The sequence below is a fragment of the Bufo gargarizans genome, chromosome 1 (assembly GCF_014858855.1).
Source record: "Bufo gargarizans isolate SCDJY-AF-19 chromosome 1, ASM1485885v1, whole genome shotgun sequence".
NCBI lineage: Eukaryota > Metazoa > Chordata > Amphibia > Anura > Bufonidae > Bufo > Bufo gargarizans.
Window position 1 is genome coordinate 637,292,066 of NC_058080.1, and position 21,957 is coordinate 637,314,022.

Genomic DNA, 21,957 nt, shown 5'->3' on the forward strand with positions numbered 1-21,957 from the left:
CGGCAGGTCGCTATTATTCAGCACAATCTGCCGCCGGCAGGTGCTGATTTTTAAGCATGCTTAAATCGGCGGCAATATTACAGTGCAAGATGATCGCTAACAAGCATTCATGTGAACGCTCATTAGCGGTTATCGCCCAAAATATCAGCCAGTGTAATACAGCCTTAACTAGTAACAGTGATCTATGGGCGGTTACTATTATATCAGTGATCACATTTGAAGACAGAAAAGAATATAGATGTTCCCTGATAACCCGTGCCTCCAGTTAACCCCAGTCCCACCAATTTTTGTTTGTTTTAGTCCCTCTGTATCCATATTTGTGCATTTGCTAAAAAACAGTACTGGAATGATTATCATCCATGTACAGAAGCTGCATCATGAAAATTCTGTGTAATCTGCAGGCAGGATGAGCTGAGCAGACTGATCTATAGCTTTATAGGGAAAGGTTCAGTAATCGCGGCCTGCTATTGGCTGCAGCGACCCCATCCCCGGATGTTTTGATCCGAGCGACGGGGAGATGCGGTGGCGGCCATGCAGAGATCCGGAGTGACGCGGGTGCCATGGAGCAGGTGAGTATAATCCATTCAAGGAGCCCGGGCATTCGGGGGGTATATTTTATATATTGGGTAACTACCCTTAGGAGTCATGTGGTCATTCCTACCAGTGACTGACTGCTAACTCTGCGTGACTAAGCAGGGAACATACTTGTCATGAAGGCCTAAAACACCCTGGTCATGGTTGGGTTCATAAAAAAAAAAAAGAAAACTTTCTAATATAATTTTTTTTTGCATTAATGCCTCACTACGGTATTTTAGATCATGTACAAGAAGGTTCATACCTAATGGTACTCCCCACCGTGAAAGCCTAGTTAACAAACTGAATTATAATTGAACATTTCTGCATGTCTTTCATATTTCTCAAAGCAGCTGGCTTTAATACAGCAGGACTACGGGGCGCTATTGATTGCGTGCACAGTTTCCATTTAGTCCCTAGCTTCACAGCATGCTTGACCTCTACAAGCCTGAAATACTGATATTTCCTTAGTCCTGTTGTGTTGGATGGAGTCTGACCTCTAACGGAGCCATATTTACTCTGCCCTTTATTCATGCACTTAGTATGGGATGCTGGTAAGGGCCGCATTGACTGCTCTGTGCACGGGCATTTACAGTTCGGCCTTTGATTCTTACTGAAATTTCATAATGAACTGAACTAATCCATTTGTTTTCAGCCATCTATCTGACAGATTGGTTATTCCTTTAATGATTTAGCTTGCATGCTGCTCTGAGGGCCGATCCCAAGGACCCCAACTGCTGGGAGTGTTTAGGAGAAGCGTATCTGAGTAGAGGGGGCTATTCTACCGCGCTGAAATCCTTTATGAAAGCCAGCGAACTGAATCCTGACTCAATCTATAGTGCACACAAAATTGCATCGATCAAACAGATCTTGGGCACCTATGCAGAAGCGGTAACTGAATACCAGCATATAATAGAGAAGTCCGGAGAATATGTGCCAGCACTGAAAGGTAACTTCTACTAATGCCAAACATTAAAGGCATTAAAGGGTAAATGCACACGATCAGGATTGCGTGCGTAAAATGCCCGCCGTAGGTTATGTATATTGTATTGTATGAGAATTTGAAATTCTCATGCACACGATGCAGATTTTGACGTACAGTGCAGATTTTACAATCCGCAGCATGTCAATTAATTTTATTTTACCTGACCGGATTTTCTCCATTCACTTCAATGGGGAGAGTAGAATCCTCAACAAATCTGCACCAGCTGATGCGGACAATCCGCCTGCGGATTTCAGAGCAAATTGTCTGCACCTAAATCCTGAACGTGTGCATTTACGTTGAAAATGTATGTTGAAAATTCAGTGGAGTTTTACGAAAACGCTTATTTTAAAGCATTTGCCGTGCTGATATTAGAATTGTAATGATGGGTGAGCAGTCATTTCTATGTGTTTGTGAGTGGTCAATGTAATGAGTGGCGGATGTTGCGTTCCCTCTAGATCTTATTAGACAGTCACGTACAGGGGTTATCTAATAAACATCATTAATAACTCGGGGTAAGTGATAACTGTAATGTCGCTGGGGGTCTGACTGCTGGGACTCCCAGAATTCCTGACAACAGTATCTCTCCATTCACTTCTATAGGACTGATGTAGACAGTGCTTCCCCAGCCCCATAGTAGTGAATGCTTATTACCGCTCCATTCAAATGGAGATCACTGGGGGTTCCAGCAGTCAGATCCTTTGCAATACCACGTTTTTTATCTGTTTTGTGGATAGGTAATAAAGAATGGCCATGGTCAGCAAGAGTATACCCTCTAAGGCACCCACTGACCTGAGCACCAGTGCGAGCCATCAATGTAACCATTGCATTGGCTGTCAGATTCTTACACGGATTCCCACCTCCTTTCTGTGCCATCTAAATAGGTTTAATAATCCTGTGCCAATTAATTTCATATCTTCAGAGTACGAGCATATGGCTTGGTCATGTCGCGGCTGTCCTGCCATTGAGTTCCATGCAGCCGTGCAAGATGCAGTGAGCTCTAATTAAAGGAAGTCTGTCACCACAATCTTGGACTATTATCTGTAGTACTATATGAGTAGTGCCGCAAATAAAAGGTCCAGATTGCTGTCTTTTTCCTATTTGCCCCTATTACCCTGCTGTCAGTGCTCAAAGCTGCACTGAAACACACAGTCCAGACATAATGTGCATGTTTATTTCAGCACAGCTTAGAGTGCTGACCGCGGGGAGAATGAGAGCTAGCAATCTGGACTCTTTATCTGTAATACTACTCATGTGTTACTGCAGATAATAGTCCAAGATGTTGGTGACAGTTTCCCATAAAAATAATTAGCACTGTTTAGTCGGTCTGCCTTCCTTTCCTCAGATACTGAGGTTAGGACTGTATCACTGATTTTATATTCTGCTCTTGGGTTTTCACACACAGGTAGGATCTCTGTATGAAGACATGGGGTGCATTTGGCATGTCTCGTTCACTTTTCTGTACGGCATTACACTGTAGCATTAAAAAAGGCTCGTAATCTGCAGCGCGTCCAGGTAGCCCTATAGGTTCAGATGTGTATGTTGATGTATTCACCACCAAACTCTTTAGCCTCTAAATTTAGGAGAGCAGATGATATGATTTTTTCTGTGAATAGACTATTTCCTCGTATCAGGGCTATTTCTTTGTATACCATGCCGTCTCGAAGGTTAAATCACAGCCTTATGTGTTTTGCAGGTCTCGGTGAATGTCAGCTTATGCTTGCCAAGGGTGCCCTTGCTGATTTCCTTGATGCCAAAGCTGTAGATTTCATAGAAAAGGCTCTTGAATTTTTGACAAGGTTGGAACCAAAGACTTGAAGTTATTTGCTGTTCTATGTGACGATACTAAAGCAGAGCATATATTCTCAGAAATTCACAAATTACAGTTTCACCTTTTTTTCTGGACAACCATAGGGTTACCCATCTTGTGTTTGTCGTTTTGCTATATTCAGTTAAACATGTAAAACCATGTGTAGCACGTGATTTAGGCTTATTTTTCATAAGAACTTATTTTTCTTTTATATATTCCAGAGCTGTTCAGCAGCGTCCTGACCTTTTATGTCTGTGGAAACTGCTTGGAGATTCTTGCACCTGCCTACATCTGGTCTCTCCCGCCAAAGTCAGAGTTAATGTCCTGGGGGCTCTTGTAGGGCAGAATACAGGTCAGAAGCTACTGAATAAATCTGAGATCTTGGAAATTGGCGGAAGGTAAGAATGAAGAACTTGATTTCTAGCAGTTGGTGGTGCTTAAATGTAAAAAAACAGTACTCATATCACAGTTCCCCTGCTCCTCCTGTTCTGACGAGCCCAGGCTCCCGCCACTCTCTGCTTCCTGGCCCAGCGATGATGTTCCGACACAGGGGCATGTGACCTCCGCCGCAGTGACCTGATTTACTGCAACGGTCACATTCCCTTGAGTCAGAACATCGTCACTGGACCAGGAAGCAGAGAGTAAGGAAGACCGGGCAATGTTGGTATGGGAGCGGCACGGGTGGTCCCTGAGGTGAGTACTGTTTTTTTGTGTTTAAACAGCAGCCTCAGCACATTATGGGCAGCACGGTGGCTCAGTGGTCAGCACTGGTGCCTTTCAGCACTGGGGTCCTAGGTTCGGATCTGACCAAGAACAACATCTGCATGTAGTTTGTATGTTCTCCCCGTGTTTGCGTGGGTTTCCTCCGGATACTCCAGTTTCCTCCTACACTCCAAAAGACATACTGATAGGGCCCTTAGATTGTGAGCCTCATTGAGGACAGTTGGATGCCGATGTCTGTAAGGCGCTACGGAATATAATAGTTCTATATAAGTGCATAAAATAAATAAATTATTTTTTTTCTAATGGGATACCCCTTTAATAGATGTTAGGCTCTGGTTACTCACATACTGGTGAGTTATATGCCAAACAGACATAGATCCTGTTCATAGAAGATCTATGGGTAAGTCTGGTACATACACACCTTAGATGTGGACTGCTTAGTAATATCTGTGGTTTCTTTACTATATAACAGGCACCCCCTGTTCCTTCCTATTTACAGGTGTTATGGTCGAGCACTGAAGTTCCAGCCCTCAGCCAACATATGGTGTGATCTTGGAATGAATTATTACTACCAGGCACAGCATTTACTGCTATCTGACCACACCAGAAGTAACCAAAATGCTTTATTGGAAAAGTCGGTGCAGGTAATGCTGTGATGCTTAGGGTAGTAGCACCCTTAAGCACCTTTGTATACATTTTGTAGGCTCAGTTATGTTTGGGATGCTGTCGGGAAAATCCACAAAGTGCAGTACAATTTATGAGAATTGCATTTACGCTGAGTGCATGTTGTCTCCGAGCTAAGCATTTGACATATATCCCGGTAAAAGCTATCTTACATATGTAAAGTATATCCATAGGGCTTTGCTCACCTTTTTGCCTCCGTTAGGCCAGTATGCATTTGCATACCTTTTTCAGCTGTATAGGAAAGTTCAGTACACTGCACCTCCGTCTTCTGAAGGTCCCAGTGCACAAGGTGCAGCCTTCAGTGGGGGGTATACCCTGGGAACATGTGCAGTTAACTGAAGGCTTGAGTGCTGTGTACACAGAGCCTTACAAAAACCCATTGACATGCAGATTTAACCCTTACACAATAGTGTCTCGTAAATATACAGCAGTATGCAGAGGGCCAATCTGTAGATCATTGGGGGAGTCCTGCTGTAAGGGGAGGCTCTTTATGGCTGTAACTAACAGACAGCAGGTCTGTGTGTCAACACCAGACCCTCAGACCAGTGGCTTCTGTTAACTTCTTTCAGACCAGTCCATGTAAAATAGCAGCTAACCGCATAGTCCCAGTGCCTGCAACCCTTAACTTACATGATATGTTTGAAGGCTCTGCACGCTCCTGCATGCCCTGCCATCACACTGACAGCCCAATCCTGTACTGTGGCAGCGAACAGAAACTGTGATATTGAACACCATGTTCATGATGCAGATGTGCTGATACCGCATTCAGTGTTTGCATTGATGACGTCATGAGGTTTTCCTGTGTAGAGAGACTGGAAAAGTCCAGAGAAGATGGAATTTGCCTCCTCTCTGCAGGCTTGTCTTATACAGATGGCTGGTAACAGTGATCTGTGGGCAGTTACCATTAGATCACTGAACTATATATGGTGTAAGAAGGTACAAGGAATCATCGTAGATGATAGGTATGTGTCACCAAGGTTCCTGGCCTCGGTGGAGTAAGAGCCAGTTTTTATGTGTCAGCAGCAGTTTCTGTTTGACACCTTAATATTTAGTATGGCTGTATAGCTGATCCGGGACTGCTCTTACTGGTCGTTGTCAAAGTGCTGGGTGGGTGACTACTCCCCTGTTCCAGGATGGGTTTTGCCAGGCCTAAAGACCAGCCAGCACTGCCAGGTCTGACAGTGGAGCTCAGGAGGTGTGTGTGCTGGGATCTGAGGCTTGTGCCGTGCTGCAGGGCTGAGACCCGTCTGTAAGGGAAACGGGCCCCCTAAAAGCCTGCTATGGACTGCTGGAGGCAGAACTGCCAACAAGGTGATTTCTGCTATGTGGACTTTCCATTGTGTGTGCACTAACACCAAGACTGCAAAGTGACGTTTTGTTTTATGTGTGAATAAACACAGAAGTTTGATTTAAGAACTGGTAATTTGCCTCTGTACTGCGTCCGCACACCCTGTCTACCAGAGGGGTTGGAGAGGGAGGGTCTGGCAGAGGAAGCAGCAGGAGCAAGGGCGTACATAGTGACTTGGGCCCACCCTCAGTGCACTTAACTAAACATTTACATATGGATTAAAAGTATTTCCTCCAGAATGAAGCAATGGATTACTAAATGAAAAGTATCATTACATTCAGCTGAGCAAGTCCTACAAGGCACTGTGCCTGGTTTAACAGTGAATTTTATGGTGACAGATTCTCTTTAAGCAATAGGTCATTTCCTATAAAAGATTTACCAGTTTCATGATATTGATGACCTACCCTCAGGACAGGTCGTCGGTATCAGACTGGTGGAGTACAACTCCCAGAACACCCACTGTTTTAAAGAGGCTATGGTGCTCATATGAATTCAGTGCTATTCAGTGCTTACCTGCACACTGTCTACATTGTAGCGATGGCAGAGGGTAATTAACGCTTCCACTTCCCTTTAGGCCTCATGGGAGGGGATCTGTGGATGGCACAGTTATGGGCTGGGGGGGTCTGTGGATGGCACATATATAACAGTGCCACCCACAGATCCCACCTCTAACAGTGCCACCCACAGATCCCCCCAGCCCATAACAGTGCCATCCACAGATCCCCCCCTGTAACAGTGCCATCCACAGATCCCCCCCTGTAACAGTGCCATCCACAGATCCCCCCCTGTAACAGTGCTAGCCACAGATCGCCCCCTGTAACAGTGCTATCCACAGATCCCCCCCCCCCCCCCCCCCATAACAGTGTCCGTCATCCACAGATCCCCAGTAATAGTGCCATCCACAGACACGGAACACAACAACGGTCGTGTGCATGAGGCCTTAAGTGAATGGAACTAACAGCTGTAAAATCATGAGCAGCGCAGCCTCTTCAAACAGCTGATTTTCGGGGGGGGGAATAGGTCATCAGTATCATGAAACCGGTACACCATGCTAACCAATATACAGACTGTAACTCTTAAATGTCCAGGTTCACTGTGACATTTATGTGATTTAAACCATCAGGGGATGATTTATTAAACAGAAATCTGCCTAAATTAGGCATATTTGTAGCACAGATTCTGCGACTTCTCCCCGCGCGCGCAGATCTAAAAAAAAGTGGGCGTAGCAAGGAAAGGGACGGGCCAGCAAGCCCGTCTCATTTACCATTTTGTACACCTGTTTTAGGCGTAGAAAATGGTCTAAATGTAAGACAGCAAGGAAGCTCTTTTACATTTTAGAAGGGGTGGTGGATCCGCTGAAGTGAAAAACTGCGGCTCAGATGCGGACCAGAACAACGGTCGTGTGCATGAGGCCTTACAAAAATGCATCTTTTTCTATTGAAAAAGAAAACTTTTCAATGGAAAAAATTGCAAAAATAAAATACTCACCGTATATTTGGTATCACTGTGTCCATAACTACCTGCATTACCCAGTTATCATGTAATTTATCCCATACAGCAATCTCAGTAAAACATTTTTAAATAGAATGCCAATATTGCTGTTTTTTGCTTGCCAGCAAAAAAATCAAAACAAAAAAAAATGAATAAGGGTCCATTCACACATCTGTAAGTGTTCTACGGACACTGGCAATGGGCATTCCGCAATTTGCGGACCGCACATCGCCGGCACTATAATAGAAAATGCCGAATCTTGTCCGCAATTGCGGACAAGAATAGGACATGTTCTGTTTTTTTTACGGAAACGGAAGCATGGATGCAGAAGTGCGAATCCGCAAATGCGGATGTGGACAGCACATTCCGGCCCCATTAAAAAATGAATGGGTCTGCACCCGTTCCGCAAAATTGCGGAACGGATGCGGACCCGTTTTGCGGACGTGTGAATGGACCCTAATAAGTGATCAAAAAGTGTTTTGTAACCCAAAATGGTAACAATGATAACTACAGATATGTTGGTATCTCTGTAATCATACTGATCCAGAGAGTAAAATTATTTGTGCCACAGAATTTATTACAAAAACTCTGTCCCCCAAAAAAGAGTTCATAAAAGTTAATCAGTAAACAGTAGTTATGTGTACCTCAAAATGGCACCATTAAAAACTAAAACCACAAAAAACAAGCCCTCATATGGCTATATTGATGGAAAAGTTAAAAAATTATAGCTGTTGGAAGGCGACAATGAAAAACAAATTGCTCGGTCACTTAGGGATTAAGGTACTGACGGCGCAGGTTTCAGCTGTGTTATGTTCTTACATAATCACTAAATGTCAGTGATGTGAGCACTTATAGCAAACTTTTCTAGTGTCAGGTCAGCCCGAACTGTATGTTTGTTCAGCTTGTTGCCATCTAGTTCTAATAAAATGTTTGAAATGTGTAAAAAGCCACTAATAACACGCACTGTCAGTCATCCGTCTAGTTTCTGCCACGGGCTGGCTGACATTTATTCTTTGCTGTCCTGCCTGTATTACTAACATAGTAACATAATATATAAGGCCGAAAGAAGACATCTGTCCATCCAGTTCAGCCTGTTATCCTGCAAGTTGATCCAGAGGAAGGCAAAAAAAAAAAAAGTGAGGTACAAGCCAATTTTTCTCACTTAACCCTTAGGATACCGGGACCGTACATGTACGGTGCTGGTGCGACGTGTAAACATGACACCGGCTCGCACGTGAAGTGGGCGTCATGGCCGGCAGATCTCTGCTGTTTCATACGGCAGAGACCAGCGGCTAATTACCTTGACCGGCAATAATGCCGATCACTGTAATTTAATGCTTTAGATGCTGTGATCAAGTGAGATCACTGAACCTAAATGCGCAAAAACCCACAAGCTCACGCTTCCGGGCTTCCTACCTATGCCCCGTGTGTCTGGGCATAGGTAGTTGCACTGAATTCTGGTAGCCTTACTGAGTAGGCTAACAGTATTCAAGCTGCAAATCTTATTTTGGCCAGGATAAGAAATGAGCAAAAGTGAGCAAAATAAGCTAATAATAAATTCCTGATAAACCAAAATGTAAAAAATAAAAATAAATGTAATAAGCTCATATATGAGGCACATAATGATCACACACATTTTTTTTAAAAATATATAAAAAATTTAAAATATATAAAAGTTTAAATCACCCCCCTTTCCATATAATTAAAAAATAAATACCTAAATAACAATAAAACAATATAAACATCATGGGTATCACTGTGACCGAAAAAGCCCATACTATTAAAATAGAAAAAAAAAATCCAATACGGCGAATGGCGTAACGAAAAAAGGGTCAAAATGGCCGATTTGCCATTTTTTTCATTGCTTCTCTTACCCCAATTTTTTTTTATAAAATTGTGATCAAAAAGTCACGCATACTCCAAAGTGGTATCAATTAAAAGTACAGTTATTGTTCCGCAAAAAATGAGCCCCCAAACAGCTCAGTAGACATAAGTATAAAAAAGTTATGGTGGTCAGAATATGGTGATTTATAAAAAAAATAAAAAAATATTTTTACAATATTCAGACATCAAGAACCTATACTTATGGGGTATTGTTGTAATCGTACTGACCCAGAGAACAAAGGGCATGGGTCAGTTTTTCGGTAAACAAAATGCTGTGGGAACAAAACCCGTAAAACTGGAGGGATTGTGTTTTTTTTCCAATTCCACCCCATTTGGATTTTTTTTTACCTCCGACAACATTTATGCCATAAATAATGGTGGCATTAGAAAGTACAACTTGTCCTGCAAAAAATAAGCCCTCATACAGCTATGTTTCCGTAAAAATAAAAAAGTTATGGCTCATGAAAAATGGAGAAGAAAAATGAAAATGAAAAAAACTCTGGTAGCCAAAGGGGAAAAAAATACCTTCCCGACTCCTCCAATCATGCAATCAGAATAACTCACTGAATCAACAACCCCTCTCTAGTAGATATAACTTGTAATATTATTACATCCAGACCCTCTTGAACTCTTTTAGTGAACTCCCCATCACCACCTCCTCAGGCAGAGAGTTCCATAGTCTCACTGCTCTTACCGTAAAGAATCCTCTTCTATGTTTGTGTACAAACCTTCTTTCCTCCAGACGCAGAGGATGTCCCCTCGTCACAGTCCTGGGGATAAATAGATGATGGGAGAGACCCCTGATATATTTATACATAGTAATTAGATCTCCCCTCAGTCGTCTTTTTTTCTAAAGTGAATAACCCTTATTTTGATAATCTTTCAGGGTACTGTAGTTGCCCCATTCCAGTGATTACTTTAGTTGCCCTCCTCTGTACCCTCTCCAGCTCTGCTATGTCTGCCTTGTTCACAGGAGACCAGAACTGTACACAGTACTCCATGTGTGGTCTGACTAGCGATTTGTAAAGTGCTAGGACCATGTTCTCATCACGGACATCTATGCCACTTCTGATGCAACCCATTATCTTATTGGCCTTGGCAGCAGCTGCCTGACACTGGTTTTACAGCTTAGTTTGCTGTTCACAACAATTCCTATGTCCTTTTCCATGTCAGTGTTACCCAGTGTTTTACCATTTAGTATGTACTGGTGACTTGCATTATTCCTTCCCATGTGCATAACCTTACATTTGTCAGTGTTAAACCTCATCTGCCACTTATTTGCCCAAGCCTCCAATCTATCCAGATCCCTCTGTAGTAGTATACTGTCCTCTTCAGTGTTAAATACTTTACACAGTTTAGTGTCATCTGCGAAAATTGATACTTTACTATGCAAGCCTTCTACAAGATCATTAATAAATATATTGAAGAGAATAGGGCCCAATACTGACCCCTGAGGTACTCCACTAGTGACAGTGACCCAATCTGAGTGTGTACCACTAATAACCACCCTCTGTTTTCTATCACTGAGCCAGTTACTTACCCACTTACAGATGTTTTCTCCCAGTCCGAGCATTCTCATGTTATATACTAACCTTTTATGTGGTACAGTGTCAAATGCTTTGGAGAAGTCCAGATATACAACATCCATTGATTCGCCGCTGTCAAGTCTAGAACTTACCTCCTCATAGAAACTGATTAAATTAGTTTGACATGACTGATCCCTCATGAAGCCATGCTGATATGGCGTTATCTGCTTATTTCTGTTGAGATGCTCTAACATAGCATCTCTCAGAAAACCTTCAAACAGTTTACCCACAACAGATGTTAAACTTACCGGCCTATAGTTTCCAGGCTCTGTTTTTGGACTGATTGGCTCAGCATTGTCATTTTCGTGGTAGGGCTGCCCGTGGTTTGCAGTGTCACAACCCATATTCTGCTAGAAGTTGTTTGCCAATTTGTGCTGCTTTTATATTTGCCACCTTTTGCAGTGTTAACAATAGGTCACACACAGCTTGCCAACATAATGAAGGGATTACACTGAACGTTACTGACGTTTAGTTCTTCATTGCAATAACACAACCGCTGTTTTGGGTAGAGTGGATTTTGAGCTAGAATCATTTTAGCGCTTCCCAGTTATACGAGTCATATGGCTGAAACTTTAAGCATTTTGTGCTCTTGTATGGCTTCCTTCTGTGCCACGCAGAAGAGCTCTAATTCTGCCAGTGCAATAATTTGTTCTGCATATACTTTCTATCTCCTAGTGCATCAAGAAGTCGATCATGATGGACAGCAGTAATCACCAGTACTGGAATGCTCTCGGTGTTGTTTGTTGTTCCAAAGGTTAGACTTTGTTCAGTCATTCATTTGTTAAATTTAGACTTTTTAGAAGACATTTAGGGGCACATTTATTAAGAACAGCGTTTTAGACACCGGTCTTAATAAAGGCCCATAGCTGGCGGTGGATCCTCCGAAGTTATGAAAAAGCGCAGGCCTCTCTATAATTTCAGCGCATCCAGCGCAAGTTCTAAATGTATGACAGCTTCCGACAGCTGCTTTAGTCAGCCACCTCCTCATGTACCTTTTTCTAGTGATCCTGTGGATCCCAGCACACTTATAATGCCCTCTGTGAGAAAATCCCTTTAACAGTCAAATCAAGGTTTGGAGCCTTTATTTTCATTTTATATTTTAATGAATTGCAATAAACTTTTTCTTTTAGATGTCAACAACAAGGCTCTCGCTCAGCACGCTTTCATCAAGTCGATCCAGTGTCAGCAGAATGTATGTAGTGTTCATTTCTAACCCAACTTTTACATGAGTTTTTAAGAAGCTTTACAGAGATGAAGCTGATTTCAAGCTATAGCTGTCCTTCCTTTTCAGAATGCCATTGCTTGGACTAACCTTGGAGCTTTATATTTGTTGAATGAAAATATCGAGGTAAGATGCCCCTTGGGCATGTATGAGTTCCACCTTCAGCTCTTGTGAAAGTGGGCATCCAAACATGGCAAATTCATTGTAAACCCAAAATATCATTTTGTATATGAACTGCAGGGAAATTGGAAAACAATTTCCAAAGACATTTAAAGCATTTCCACAGGAAACACCTTCAGTATCTGATCTGTGGGGGGTCCTGATGAGCGGACTGGCCATAACTTTCGTAGCCTAGAACGGAGTGACTGCAGAGTCAGACCCCTGCCTGCCAGACATTTATTGCCAGTTACAAAACTGAAGCCACTGTTTTAAAGGAGTTGTGCCACTAATAACACTTATCCCTTATCAACAGGACAGGGGATGGGTGTTTGATCGCTGGGGGTCTGACCACTGAGAACCTCAGTGGTCATGACAATGCTGAACTGCCCCATGAAAAATGAAGTTGTGGTGCGGTTGCATTTATGAGGCAGTCTAGCAGCACTCGCAGACCCGTGTTATTGTGATTGCTGGGGGTACCATCTGTAAGATGCCCTGCCCTCTAGATAGAGGATAAGTGTTATTAGCGGCACAACCCCTTTAAGCGGCATTTCATGATTAATTCATAGTGCTAAAAGAGCAGCGCGGTCCTGCAGCTTATCTGTATATTTAGTTAATGTAGGTTCACTTTTTACGTGGCATGGGGTAGTAAAAAAAGAGCAATGTGAAGGAAACCTCATTACAGCATATTATTTATCTACCAGATATGGGGAAAATCCCTTAAGTGACTGATGTGCTATTTCTTAGTGTGTGCAGCACCCCCTTGGTATTTGTGTGTAGCACATGGCTTCTCTGCTCGAAAAGGAAATGTTGGCATAACATAATCTCTGGGCACATCATGGTGACATTGTATTGGATAGCGTCCATAGCCTCAGATCCAAACGGGTTCCCTAATGAAATATGCCGCCGTTACTGTATCCAAGGGTGCTCGGGTGGTTTGCCAAGCATTACAGTCAATTTAAGTAGGGAACTTATTGGAATCTGAGAGTGAGAAGATAGTATATTGCTGACTACTGAGGGGGGATGCTTCAGGGTAGGTTCACACAGTTTCTTAAAGGAGGATTTGAGGTAGATTTTCCCTTTTAGGTTTTTCAGCCAAAGGTGGATCCAGCAGGAATAAGTATAAGTCCTTCCTTTATATTTCCAATTGCTTTTTAATCTTCTTCTGGCTTTTGCTTTAAAACCTGTAGAAAAATGTGCCTCAAAAGCTCCTCCAAAAAAACTCGCTGGGAACCTACCCTCAGGGTTATCTGTGACGATATGTCCATGGTAAACGCACATAAAGCTGGGTTGTCTCACTGTCACTACTGCATTGAGATTAGTTGTCGGGTGTCTAGCACTAGTTGGGCAAACATTGGTATTGTTCTGATTTTATTGTAAGAAACATGAGTGAGGAGATTTTACTCATTTAGATATGAAGAAGCCTGCCTTTCCTATGTATTTGGGCTGATAAAGTCACTTTTTAGAATTTAATGGGCACCATTATGTAATAATTTTACCTGCTTGTTAGCTTTTTTTTTATCATGGAAAATGCTGCGTCCAAAAATTATATATATATATATATATATATATATATATATATATATACATACAATTGAATTACCTGCATAGTTATAGAAATATGTTTAAAGTGATGCGCTCTCACCTTTACTTTACTCTCTTTCTGTCTATTTTACAGCTGAGTCATGAAGCTTTCAAAGTAGCTCAGTCCCTTGATCCGTCGTATGTGAGATGCTGGATTGGTCAGGTGAGCTCAAAGCTAAAGTGTGTGTCTCGGTGCCCATTAAATAGTAGACGTTAATATAGTGTGTAATAAATCCCCGTATACGAAGAGAGTAATAATGTTACGTAACGTTGACATGTAACAACCTGCTGCATAGTCCAGAGCTGCATTCACAATTCTGTATGCTTCAGAGCTAAAATATCCCATGATTTCTTATAGCTCAGTGTCTGGTGATTTACAAGTTTCCACTTGTTACCCGTCACTGTACAGCAATCTGATGTAGGAAAACGTCTCACTACATTATAAAAGCTGGAGAAAGCTATGGTGGGGTCTCTAACAATGACTAGTCGTCTGTGTCCAATATCAGCCACCAGGACTGTGAATGCTATACAATAGTAAAGGCTGTAACTCCAGATCAGTGCAGGATAAGTAATGCAAAAATGTAGAATGTCCACTGTTTATGTGGATTATTTGTCTATACATAGTCTCTAAAATGGTGCCCATATACAGTATACACAAGCCCTTTAAGACGACGGGTAGAGTTTGTGTTTTCATTGTATACAAATGTAGAACCCCATTATACCTCATGCCTGGAGTATGACACAATCTGTGGCCATTTTAACAGTGATTACTGTAAATGTCATTCAACACAATGTCTGGAAAACATATTCTGTCTCTGACACAAATCTGCTATGTCTGTAGGCGCTGATTGCAGAAGCTGTCGGAAGCTACGAAACAATGGACCTCTTCAGGCATACAACGGAGATTACTATGCATGTAAGTTTATTGGTCACCCACTCCGACTTTTCACCGGCATACCTCTTAAAAGGGGTTATCCAAGACTTAGAAAGACCTTAGAGACTTGCCAACCCCCCTGTGAGGTTCATACTTACCTGGTTCCCACTTCTTTGCTCCCCATCTCCGTGATGCTCTGGCATCAACAGCCTGTTGACGGGCGCCTCATGACCCCTGCAGCCAATCATTGGATGCAGCGGAGAGCTATCACCTGTGCGACATACGACCAAGTCACGTGCCGCATCAGTGACAGGTCACCGCTGCAGCCAACGATTGGCTTCAACAGTCACGTGGCGCCCGTCAACAGGATGTTGATGCCAGAGCATCAGGGAGCTGGGGAGCAAAGAAGCCGGAACCCAGCGGTGGGAACCAGGTAAGTATGGACCCCATCCCTGCACAGTCACTCTCTGAAGTCTTTGATAACCCCTTAACCTGGTAACTGGCTGAAACAGGATTCATTATTGCGATGTGACGGCTTTTTATCACCCATACACAATATAAAGTACAGTGCCTTGCAAAAGTATTCACCCCCTTGACTTTTTTTGTATTTTGGTGCCTCACAACTTGGAATTAACATGGATTGTTTGAGGATTTGCATAATTTAATTTACAGAACATAACCACAACTTTGATGTTGTGTTTTTTTTTTTTTTTTGTGAAGCATACAACAAATAGAACAGAAAAAGTCAATGTGCATAACTATTCACCCCCCTAAAGCCAATACTTTGTAGAGCCACCTTTTGCGGCAATCACAGCTCCAATTCTCTTTGGATAAGTCTCTATGAGCCGTTGCCACATCTTTCCACTGGGATTTTTGCCCCTTCCTCCTTGCAAAACTGCTCCAGCTCCGTCAAGTTAAATGGTTTGCGCTTGTGAACAGCAATCTTTAAGTCTGACCACAGATTTTCTATTGGATTGAGATCTGGGCTTTGACTAGGCCATTCCAACACATTTACATGTTTCCCCATAAAGGGGTTCTGCACTTTGTTTAAACTGATGATCTATCCTCTGGATAGATCATCAGCTTCTAATCGGCGGGGGTCCGACACCCGGGACCCCCGCCCATCAGCTGTTTGATAAGGCAGCTGTGCCGGCAGTAGCACCGCGGCCTTCTCACTGTTTACCGCAGGCCCAGTGACGTCACGACTAGTATCACTGGCCTGGGCGGGGCTAAGCTCCGTTCCCTTGAATGGAGCTTAGCCCCGCCCAGGCCAGTTGATACAAGTCGTGACGTCACTCGGCCAGCAGTAAACAGTGAGAAGGCTGCGGCGCTACTGCCAGCGCCGCTGCCTTCTCAAACAGCTGATCGGCGGGGGTCCCGGGTGTCGGACCCCCACCGATCAGAAGCTGACGATCTATCCAGAGGATAGATCATCAGTTTAAACAAAGTGCAGAACCCCTTTAAACCACTCAAGTGTTGCTTTAGCAGTGTGTTTGGGGTCATTGTCCTGCTGGAAGATGAACCTCCGTCCTAGCCTCAAATCACACACAGAGTGGTATAGGTTTTGCTTAAGAATATACCTGTATTTAACATCATTAATCTTTGCCTCAACTCTGACCAGTTTCCCAGTCCCGGCTGCTGAAAAACATTTCCCCAGCATGATGCTGCCACCACCATTTTTTTACTATGGGGATGGTGTTCTTTGGGTGATGTGATGTGTTGGGATTGCGCCAGACATCGAATTTTCTTTGATGGCCGAAAAGTTTAATTTTAGCCTCATCAGACCAGAGCAGCTTCCTCCATACATTTTGTCTCCCACACGCCTTTTCACAAACTCACAACGTGCCTTAATGTTTTTAGCTGAAAGTAATGGCTTTCTTCTGGCCACTCTGCCATAAAGTCCAGCTCTATGGAGCGTACGGCTTATTGTCGTCCTATGTACAAATACTCCAGTCTCTGCTGTGGAACTCTGCTGCTCCTCCAGGGTTACCTTAGGTCTCTGTGCTGCCTCTCTTATTAATGTCCTTCTTGCCCAGTCCGTGAGTTTTGGTGGGTGGCCGTCTCTTGGCAGGTTTGCTGTTGTGCCATGTTCTTTCCATTTGGTTATGATAGTTTTGATGGTGCTCCTGGGGATTATCAAAGATTTGGATATCTTTTTATAACCTAACCCTGACTTGTACTTCTCAACAACATTGTCCCTTACTTGTTTGGACACTTGTGACACTTAGATTGCACAGAGGTGGACATCATTTCACTAATTATGTGACTTCTGAAGGTAATTGGTTGCACCAGATCTTTTTATGGGCTTCCTAACAAAGGGGGTGAATACATACGCACATGTCAATTTTCTGCTTTCTATTTCTAAGCAATAGTTTTAATTATATAATTATAAAAGTCAAGGGGTGTGAATACTTTTGCAAGGCACTGTATATTATTTAACAGGGTTGTCCTCAAGATTGGTGATTAATGTGTAATCTTTGGGGGGAGGTTTGTTTCTTTTCAGCCATTCAAATGCCGGCTTGAACAGTGATGTAGCCATTTACAGCAGTTGTTTCCAACAGACCCATAGAGTTGAATCGCACCACAGGGGACATTTGCTACCACCGCCCCATTCAAATGTCAAAACACAGAACCCTGTTCTTGTGATTGGCAGGGGTCCCAGCAGTCAGAACCCACAATCAGACACTTATTCCCCAGCTTGTGCATAGGGTGTAAGTTTGTGGGAAACCCCTATTCTACCTACCGTATTTATCGGCGTATAACACGCACGGGCGTATAACACGCACCTTCATTTTAGAGGGAAATTTCAGGAAAAATAAATAAATTTCAAATAAAGCCTCTGATCTGCCCCCTCTGGTAACGCAAACCCCCCCCCTCCCTCCCCAGTATTAATCATTGGTGGCAGTGGCCACAGGGTCCCCCTCCTCCCCCCCATCATTGGTGGCAGTGTCAGTTCCTATCGGAGCCCCAGCAGTGTAATGCTGGGGCTCCGATCGCTTACCATGGCAGCCAGGAGTCACGCTACTGAAGCCCTGGCTGCCATGGTATGTTAGTGAGCAGAGAGCAGCGCATTATACTCACGTGCGCTGTGGCCGCCGGTCGCTCCTTCTCATAGGTCTGTGCGGCGCATTGCTAATGCTGTAAGCATTAGCAATCCGCCGCACAGACAGAAGAAGGAGCGACCGGCGGCCACAGCGCACGTGAGTATAATGCGCTGCTCTCTGCTCACTAACATACCATGGCAGCCAGGGCTTCAGTAGCGTGACTCCTGGCTGCCATGGTAAGCGATCGGAGCCCCAGCATTACACTGCTGGGACTCCGATCGGAACTGTGGGATATGGCCGGCACATTCATTGGTGCGCAGTGGCCACAGTCCCTCCCCTCCTCCTCCTACTCTGTCCTCGTTGGTCTTCAGCGGCAGCCGCTCACAGTGGGGAGGGAGGGACTCCCTCCTCCTCCCTCCGCTGTGCCGGCCGGCTCAGTCCTGCCTCTCTGGCCTCCGGAGGACACGTTTCAGCCCTAATCGGCGTATAACACGCATACATCATTTGCCCCCTATTTTCAGGGGGAAAAAGTGCGTGTTATACGCCGATAAATACGGTACTTATAAAAAAAAGTATATTGATTTCCAAAACAGTGTTGCTTTTTGTTTTGTCTGTTTTTTTTTTTTTATTAGACTGAGGGAGCAAAGGGATATGCCCACTGGGTCTGTGTGACCCTCCTGGATAAAAGCAACAGGAAGACGGAGCTTTACCGCTATAACATTGTTCAGATGAATGCTATCACTGCTGCTCACCTAGCCTTAACCAAATACACAGGTAACTTATCGCAGCAATTTTACTCTGGCTCATATTATTGTATTTTACTCTTATTTTTGTGGTTACTTTTCAATCAGCTAGCTAGAGGTGCAACATGCAGAAATGATTAATTATATCATATATTGTGCCCTGTCCTAGAACGAATACAAAGTGACTCAACAGCATTTGGCATGCTGGGATATTTAAATGAACATCTCAAATTAAAGAGACAAGCAAAGGACGCTTACGAAAGGTAATGCATATATAATAATAATTATGCATTTACATGTAATGTATGAGTAATTACCAGCTTGGTAGACAGAGGTTTGATAAGGTAAATGTAAGCTGTTTAACTTTCTTTGTATAAAATTTTCAATTTACACCTTGCAATAATCGGGCAGATTATCAAGATTGAACGCTCATTCCTGACAATCTGCCCATGTAAAGGTGCTGCCAATCACCCGATCAACAAGCAAAACGCTCATTCATCGGATGATCCTGTCGTTCGCGCAGGCATCTAAATGATTATTTCAGGCAGCAGGTCATGCCGTCTAAATAGCAATCTTCTGGTCAGATTTGCAAAAAAATGGCCAAGTCCTTAAGGTGAAATAGGACTGAGTCCTTAAGGGGTTAAAGAGGACCTGTCATCTCTCCTGACATGTCAGTTTTAGTAGCTACTTGCATTCCCCATGGAACATCTATTCCTTTGACTCTATGTTGTGCCATTCTTCTGCTGTTCTTGCGTTATGGATAAAGGTAAAGATGGATGTTACCAGATGGTGTGTCTCTGCACAGTCTAACACTGTCAGTGTCAGACTGTGCAGGGACACATCTCCAACTGGTAACTCCCATCTGTACATTTATCCATAAACTTCTACCAAGAATAGCAGAAGCATGGCAAGACATACAGTCAAGAACAGATGCTCCAGAATTGCTATTATATGGGGAATGCAAGTAGTTTCTAAAATCGACATGTCTGGAGAGAGGTGACAGGTCCTTTTGAAGGCATGAACAGCAGTTTTATGGGTTTAAGTGTCGCAATAGGTTCCCTTTCAAAAAATGCTCCATCTTACTGTTTACTAGAACAAAGCAGAGAGAAGTTACACTTTCTTCGTCTGGGATCTAGGGATTTGGTTGCAGGGGTATGTTGCATGCTCTTTTCTGAGATGCTCCATTATCCCCATACAAGCCATAGTTACTTACTTCAGTTCATATCCAAGCTTTCTTTATATATAATCTTCCTGCTTTCGTTAAAGGGATTCTGTCACCAGGTTTCACCCCCTCCAGATAAAAATATGGTTATGTTCAGGGAGCTTTAACCATTCCTAATGTGGTCTTATAAATCTAAACTGTAGGCTCATTTTGCTAAAAATACGCTATTACTAACCTGTCAGTCATAAAAATAAGGTGCCCAAGGGGATGTAAATGGCTCCAAACTGCCGCCCTCACCTGCTGCCGTTCGTGCCCAGCGCCGCCTCATAATCTTCTGTGACGCCTCCAGCTCTCCCTCTGTAACATGCTGTGAAAGCCTCCCTCCTCCCTCTGTAACATCGCTTTGAAAGCCTCCTGCTCTCCCTCCCTCCTGCTGCTGTAACATTGCGATTTTACAGAGGGAGGAGGGGGGAGGGAGAGCAGGAGGCTTTCAGAGCGAGGTTACAGAGGGAGGAGGGAGGCTTTCACAGCATGTTACAGAGGGAGAGCTGGAGGCGTCACAGAAGATTATGAGGCGGCGCTGGGCACGAACGGCAGCAGGTGAGGGCGGCAGCTTGGAGCCATTTACATCCCCTTGGGCACCTTATTTTTATGACTGACAGGTTAGTAATAGCGTATTTTTAGCAAAATGAGCCTACAGTTTACATTTATAAGACCACATTAGGAATGGTTGAAGCTCCCTGAACATAACCATATTTTTATCTGGAGGGGGTGAAACCTGGTGACAGAATCCCTTTAATATAGACTTGTCTTGAGTGTATATTGGATGTGTAGGAGATCATGACGCTGGTCAAGGCTCAGATCATTTTCCATTGAGCTGTTACTGTTATTAGAGTGGTTAGTGACTGGTACACTGATACCTCGCCTCTAGCAGAAGTACTCGCTGCTGACCTAATGGTCCCACCTTTGAGATCTACACGTAGACTGCAACCTACTGTTTGGCCACCGTTACTTTATAGCATCATACCGTTTCCCTGTCATTCACTATACAGAATGATAGCAATTGTAAATATTTCCCATGGATTTAGTATTTTCCTGGATGATGTTCAATAAACCCTAAGAATGAGCTTTCACTTTCTAGGTATTGCTTTCTGCATGAGTTCCTTGTGACGAACGGGAAGGTTCACCTTTACACATTATCTAGTGTCTCCTTGAGACTTATTCAGAAAATGTCACCGATGGTCGGAATGAAATGCCCGGCAATGCTTCTCTGAGTGCTTAGAGATCTCTGACTATCTAAAATATTGATGGGTTTTCCTGTAAATGACAGTCCCAATAACTAAAGCCTATATTAGACGGAGTGAATATTGACCCGAATCTTGTTAATTCGAACTAAATTGAACGAGTGTCGCGAGATGTAATAATGCATGAGCGATTAAACAACGACCGAGGAATTGCTCGATTCTTGCCAAACGTAATCTTTCATCCTGCTAAAAAATAATTGTTCCTCTGTCAGAGATCTGTTCGTATAAGTCGTCTACTCACTTACAGATCACAGAGAGCTGTGGTACTTTGTAGTAAACGATTAACGAGCGAAAGTACGAACATCGCTCTATGTAATGAGCACATTTTTGGTCGCTAACGAATCACAAAATCTTCAATCTATAATCGTTATCTGCAAGACGTCTGCTGGTCTAATACAAGCCTAATGAACAAATGTAAAGATAAAATCAAAATGGAGAATTATGTGGTAGGTAAAAGGGTTTTCCCAGACTTTACTACTAAGTGAACCCTACACAAATGTCATGTCAGGCCCCAGATAACAACTGAAAATAAATAAAATATAACCTGTATTGCTGCATCTAAAATAGTATATGTAAAACTGTGAGCACATGCTCAATTAGAACTAGCAAGCGCTAGTCCTATTATCCAGAAAACGCAATGGAAACCTTTATAAGTCAGTGGGATCTATTGGTTATAAACAGGGTGGATACATGAATAAATTATATTTATTTATTTATTTATTAAAAAAACAGATTTTTTTTTAATTTAAAACAGATATTTTTTTTATATAAAATGCTTTTTGAGGAA

The 21,957-nt window shown here is 43.1% G+C and overlaps 1 protein-coding gene across 2 annotated transcripts in view; it reads left to right on the forward strand.

Annotated features, from left to right (window-relative positions):
• The window catches only part of TTC37 (tetratricopeptide repeat domain 37), a 168,709-nt gene that overhangs the window by 63,590 nt on the left and 83,162 nt on the right, over nt 1-21,957 (forward strand). For both annotated transcript variants that reach the window (XM_044275999.1, XM_044276000.1), the window contains exons 17-27: nt 1,269-1,522; nt 3,252-3,354; nt 3,587-3,763; nt 4,588-4,732; nt 11,757-11,835; nt 12,212-12,273; nt 12,373-12,429; nt 14,138-14,206; nt 14,885-14,959; nt 18,594-18,735; nt 18,874-18,967. In XM_044275999.1, coding sequence (XP_044131934.1) covers nt 1,269-1,522; nt 3,252-3,354; nt 3,587-3,763; nt 4,588-4,732; nt 11,757-11,835; nt 12,212-12,273; nt 12,373-12,429; nt 14,138-14,206; nt 14,885-14,959; nt 18,594-18,735; nt 18,874-18,967 — 1,257 coding nt within the window. The remainder of the gene's footprint in view (nt 1-1,268; nt 1,523-3,251; nt 3,355-3,586; nt 3,764-4,587; nt 4,733-11,756; nt 11,836-12,211; nt 12,274-12,372; nt 12,430-14,137; nt 14,207-14,884; nt 14,960-18,593; nt 18,736-18,873; nt 18,968-21,957) is intronic.